Consider the following 5,834-nt stretch of genomic DNA (forward strand, 5'->3'; position numbering starts at 1 on the left):
AATAGACTGGTAACAGGAACTCAGAGTTAACATTACTGGGGTCCATCAGGTGCTGGGCTCTGTTCTAATGTGTCCTTGGCTGTTAACACACACACACCCAGGAGCGAAGTGCATCTGATCCCCACTTTACAGATGAGGAAATTGAGGCTCAGCTTTTGGGAAATTGTTCTTACTCTTCAGTGACAAATATACAGGCCCCGCCTCCCATCCGGTGGCCTCTCAGCACACACAAACGCACACGCACACTCACATGCACACACACACATGCACACATACACACTCATGCATACATACATGCTCACACACATTCACATATGCACACACACTCACATGCACACACACATGCACATACACACACTCACACATACACATTCACACATGCACACACATTCTCACACACACATTCACACACACACTCTCTCACACACACACACACACACGCAAAACCCTCTGGGATGTTGCCGTCTCCTCTCCTTTCTCTCTCTGGTATCTGATATTGCTACACCTCCGAGGTGTTCAGATCACTTTGACCTCCGGGGTGTCTTCCCAAACCTTTCACAAAGCCTGTTGTCGGTATCACATGTCACTGAGAGGTGACAGTCACCTCCCTGGGCAGAGACAGTGTGGACACCCCTTCCCCACTGGGAGAGGAGGGACTGAAGCCAGTGTGCGCGATGTCGCTCATGCATTAGCAGCTACTGACCGAGCGCCATCCCTGTGCTGGCTGGGCTGGGCCCTCGGAGAGACCGCAGCAGAGGGTTTGGCCTGCCCCCGGAAGGGACAGTCTTCTAGGAAAGAAGGCATCACAGGCCACGAGATCCTCGCAGGGCGCTGCAGATAAGCCTGGCAGAAGGGCATTGTGGGCAGAGAAGGAGCCAAAGGTGGAGGCCCCATCGGCAGGCCTGGACCCCGCCTGGGAGGCTTCCTCAGCTGGGCTGCTACCTGCCAGGACCCGAGTGGATTGCAGGCTCTGATTGCAAGGCGGCCTGGGACTTCGAGATGGTCCGAATCTAGACTGGCTGCCGTACTCCACAGCCAGCACAGTGACCTCAGAGAGTCCCTGCCCACTAGGAAATGGGCAGACTTGGGGGAATAGGACCCAGTCTCCTGGCTTCCAGCCTCATGTTCTTTCCACAAGACCATGGGATGTTGCCGTCTCGTCTCCTCTGTCTCTCTGGTATCTGATATTGCTACACCTCCAAGGTGTTCAGATCACTTTGACCTCCAGGATGTCTTCCCAAACCTTTCACAAAGCCTGTTGTCGGTATCACATGTCACTGAGAGGTGACAGTCACCTCCCTGGGCAGAGACAGTGTGGACACCCCTTCCCCACTGGGAGAGGAGGGACTGAAGCCACTGTGCGCGATGTCGCTCATGCATTAGCAGCTACTGACCGAGCGCCATCCCTGTGCTGGCTGGGCTGGGCCCTCGGAGAGACCGCAGCAGAGGGTTTGGCCTGCCCCCGGGACAGCCAAGGGACAGTCTTCTAGGAAAGAAGGCATCACAGGCCACGAGATCCTCGCAGGGCGCTGCAGATAAGCCTGGCAGAAGGGCATTGTGGGCAGAGAAGGAGCCAAAGGTGGAGGCCCCATCGGCAGGCCTGGACCCCGCCTGGGAGGCTTCCTCAGCTGGGCTGCTACCTGCCAGGACCCGAGTGGATTGCAGGCTCTGATTGCAAGGCGGCCTGGGACTTCGAGATGGTCCGAATCTAGACTGGCTGCCGTACTCCACAGCCAGCACAGTGACCTCAGAGAGTCCCTGCCCACTAGGAAATGGGCAGACTTGGGGGAATAGGACCCAGTCTCCTGGCTTCCAGCCTCATGTTCTTTCCACAAGACCATGTCCTCGGAGTCTGTTTTTGGGGGGAAGGCGGGGGGTGTGGGCAGTGAGAGGAAGAACACGTTGTCCAGGGGCTTTTGCAATGCCTGGTTTAGGTGCGGGCTGCTGAGCAAAGAACCACAAATTATCCCAAGTCCTCGCACTTCCGTACATCCTACGGGCCTTGTGGCTCTCACAGTGAGTGGGGCAGCCCATGCTACACAGAACATCCCTGCCCCCTACGCTGGAGGCCTCAACAGCAGCACTTCCCAGCCCTGCCACGTGACTTACAGTGATTTTTCTCCATTCAGAGAAAAACAGTCAATGGAACAGTCATTTTTCTTTTCTAGTATCTGATTTTTTAAAATACAAAAGCAATTTGTAAAACGATTGAAGTAATATGAAGAGGTAAAGCAAAAAGTAAAACTCCTACCATTCCACGTTCCCAAGGAAATAACCACTGGATGTTTATCCTCCTTGGGGTTTCTCCATGAATATACACACAGAAATGGGTCATACTGTAGAAATAGTGGGGTCGTTGCTTTCAAATGGGAGTTAAGTTCCAAAGTTGGGAACGAGACATAGTTGTATGCATAGAGTCCACATTTTCCTTAAATGTCCAGCACCTGCCTCTTGGAGCTCATTCGCCAAGAGTTACCGTAGCATTTTCTCTTCTCAGTTTGGCTCTGGCTTTCTTGCCTTGGGGCTGTGGAAGGTGATCCAGTAATAACTGGATTTCCCTTATTCACTTCTTAAAGGACGCCTGGCTGTGCAGTTGATGTCCAGTTGTAACACCCCGGTGGCGGCTGCCACCAGAGGAATCCACCGGGTGGAAGAGTGAACAGGAAAGGGGACAGTCTGGTCCTGTTACCCAGTGTGTCTGGAGCCACCTGGTCCCTCTGGGCCTCTGCTTTGTCACTGTCCTGAGCAGTGTCCCCAAGGGCCTGGGGTGCTGGGGGCCTCCCAGCCTTTTGTGTCCAACCCCATCTGCTCTTCTTTGCAGGGCATTCTGATCACCTGGACAAAGCGATTTAAAGCGAGCGGAGTGGAGGGAGCGGATGTGGTGAAGCTGCTTAACAAAGCCATCAAAAAACGCGGGGTAACTTCTCTCTAGGCCACCCGCCTTGGCCACACGGAGGTGGGGGGGGTGTGTGGGGAGAAATCTGTGTTCTAAAACAACTCTTTGGGGAGTGGGGGAGGCATAGTGCATGGCCTGAGGCATCACGTGAGAGGTCTTGAAGGCCCAGGAAGAAGCAGGTGGTGCGGGGCTCCGTCAGAAGGCGGGGTGGTTTGACACGGAGCTCTTTGAGGCAGGGGAGGCCGCCTCCTGACAGAGGAGGGCCGGGCCGTGCAGGGAGCCGTGTGAGCAGGTGCAGCCTGTGTGGTGGGAAGCAGGGCAGCCAGCACTGGATGTAGTGGGGTGACTTGCAGAGGGCTGTGGCTCTGCGTATAAAATCCACATGGGAAAGAATCTTCAGCCAGATAACCAAGGGGACGGGGCCGTTTCTATAATTTAATCACCGCATGGGGTCCAGGTAATGGGAGTGCCAACAGGGATGAAAGTGGTCCCTCCTCCAGGAGCAACAGCAGGTATGAAAACCACCCTCTCTTTTGTTTTTTTGGTTAATCCTCATCCAAGGATATTGTCTTCCTTTTTTTTTTTAAGAGAATGGAAGGGAGGGGGAGAGACGCACAGAGAGAAACATGGTATGAGACACACACATCCATTGGTTGCCTCCTACATGCACTTGGACCAGCGCCGGGGATTGAGCCTGCACCTGATACGTGCCCTTGACTGGAATCAAACCCGGGACCCTTCAGTTTGTAGGCCAATGCTCTAACCACAGGGGAAAACTGGCTAGGCCTCTTTCTCTTTAAGGTTGTGACCTCTGCCCCCATGTGTGGGTGGACGGTGACGTCCTGTTGTCTGTCCCCAGGATTATGATGCCAACATCGTGGCTGTGGTGAATGACACGGTGGGGACCATGATGACTTGTGGCTACGACGACCAGCATTGTGAAGTCGGCCTCATCATCGGTAACGTCTCCCGTTTCCTCGTCCCTTCCTTCGGCCGGTATGTCCAGAAGGCACCGCCGCCTCTCTGTGACTTGGTGTGTGGTCACAGCTTCTGCTCTCGTCTCTCTCCAAGGCACCGGCACCAACGCGTGCTACATGGAGGAGCTGAGGCACATCGACCTGGTGGAAGGCGACGAGGGGAGGATGTGCATCAACACCGAGTGGGGGGCCTTTGGGGACGACGGGGCCCTGGAAGACATCCGCACGGAGTTCGACCGCGAGATAGACCGGGGGTCTCTCAACCCGGGGAAGCAGCTGTGAGTCCCCCCACCTTTCCATACTCGTCATCTGTGTGCCTCAGGACATTTAGCACGGGATTTGGGTGGGAGCTGAAAGGGGCAGAAAGCCCGGTGCCCACAAAGCGAAAAGCCCATCAGATTTGCACTGTCTGCCACTCCTTTGGGGAGATACCCAGCTGCAGAGTCTGCACTGGCTCCTGCAAGCTCAGGGTCGCACAGACGCCGTTCCAATAGGTCCTTGGGGTGGCAGGCGGGCATGTAGGACTCAGAAAGGCTCTCTCCTGCCAGGGATCCTCTGCACAGCGTGGCCGGGGCGGTCCTGTCTGGTCCTGTCAGGAGCAGGAACAATGAGAACGGTGTTCTCGGTGCCCGTGTTGACGGATGAGGGCGGGCCGGGGCTCAGGGTCTTTCATCCACCACCGAGCTGGCCCTGGCGCTTTGGAGAAGCACAGTGGAAATCTGCTAAATTGGCGGTCCCGCTGAACTTCACCTCTGATCTAACCCGGCCCAGCACCGCAGGTCCCAAGCTTCTCTCTGGCGCCATGGGAACTGCTCTGCCTGGCGCATCAGGGCGGAGAGCAGAGGGACCAACTTCCTCACGCTGCTGGGTCCTGCTGCTTCCTCTTCGGCAGCACATGTGAAAGGCTGTGAGTGCCACCTGCACACCTGCCCCGGTGTCTGCTTTAGGGAAATTGGGACAGAAAGGGAAACTCCGCTTGGCCGGCGTGGCTCAGTGGTTGAGTGCCGACCCCGGAAAACAAGAGGTCACAGTTCAATTCCCGGTCAGGGCACATGCCCAGGGTTGCGGGTTCGATCCCCAGTGTGGGGTGTGCAGGAGGCAGCCAGTCAGCGATGCTCTCTCATCATTGATGTTTCTATCTCTCCCTCTCCCTTCCTCTCTGAAATAAATTAAAAAAAATTTTTTTAAGTATAGCATCAGTTCTGTAAGAGATGAGCATATTCTGCTCAGTTCTAAGTCCTAACGTTTCTGCTAAGTCCTTCCCTGCCTGCCTCTGGGTGCTCGCCCCCGGTTGACCACCCTGGGCATGGGTGTGGGGTCTAGATGACCCCGGGCATCCCCTTGTTGCTTATTCACACGTGTGTGGTCTTGCCTGCCAGCGAGGCTGAGAGCTGGTGAGGGATGGGTCCGCATCTCCTGTGTCTGTCCCACTCCCTCGAGTTGCCCGGTGGCGGGTGCGTCGGAAGGGCCTAACGAGTGCCTGGGTGCTCTTCTCCTGCAGGTTTGAGAAGATGATCAGTGGCATGTACCTGGGGGAGCTGGTTCGACTGATCCTGGTCAAGATGGCCAAGGAGGGCCTTTTATTTGAAGGGCGGATCACCCCAGAGCTGCTCACCAGAGGGAAGTTTACCACCAGTGACGTGTCAGCCATTGAAAGGTAGGTGGTGTCTCTGAGGCTCTCTGGGGGGCTGTGGGGGCCGAAGAGCCACAGGTCCCTTGTTACCATGAGTCCTGGTTTGGTGGGCATCTCCCTCAAGAGCGCAGGGCTTCCTGGTCCATCTCTCCTCTCCTAGCTGTCCCGCCTGGGCTGGTCTCCCTGCAGGTACCTGGTGTCAGCTCATTAAAGAATGGTAGCCCGGCCAGCATGGCTCAGTGGTTGAGCATTGACCCGTGAACCAGGAGGTCACAGTTTGATTCCTGGTCAGGGTGCATGTCCAGTATGTTTGAAGAGGTGTGTTGTG

General features: G+C 55.7%; 1 protein-coding gene across 1 annotated transcript in view; it reads left to right on the top strand.

Annotated features, from left to right (window-relative positions):
- The window catches only part of HK1 (hexokinase 1), a 64,757-nt gene that overhangs the window by 37,223 nt on the left and 21,700 nt on the right, over positions 1-5,834 (top strand). The window contains exons 5-8 of the mRNA XM_015562102.1: positions 2,822-2,917; positions 3,756-3,855; positions 3,968-4,151; positions 5,375-5,530. Of these exons, the coding sequence (XP_015417588.1) occupies positions 2,822-2,917; positions 3,756-3,855; positions 3,968-4,151; positions 5,375-5,530 (536 nt within the window). The remainder of the gene's footprint in view (positions 1-2,821; positions 2,918-3,755; positions 3,856-3,967; positions 4,152-5,374; positions 5,531-5,834) is intronic.

The sequence above is a fragment of the Myotis davidii genome, unplaced genomic scaffold (assembly GCF_000327345.1).
Source record: "Myotis davidii unplaced genomic scaffold, ASM32734v1 scaffold134, whole genome shotgun sequence".
Taxonomy (NCBI): domain Eukaryota; kingdom Metazoa; phylum Chordata; class Mammalia; order Chiroptera; family Vespertilionidae; genus Myotis; species Myotis davidii.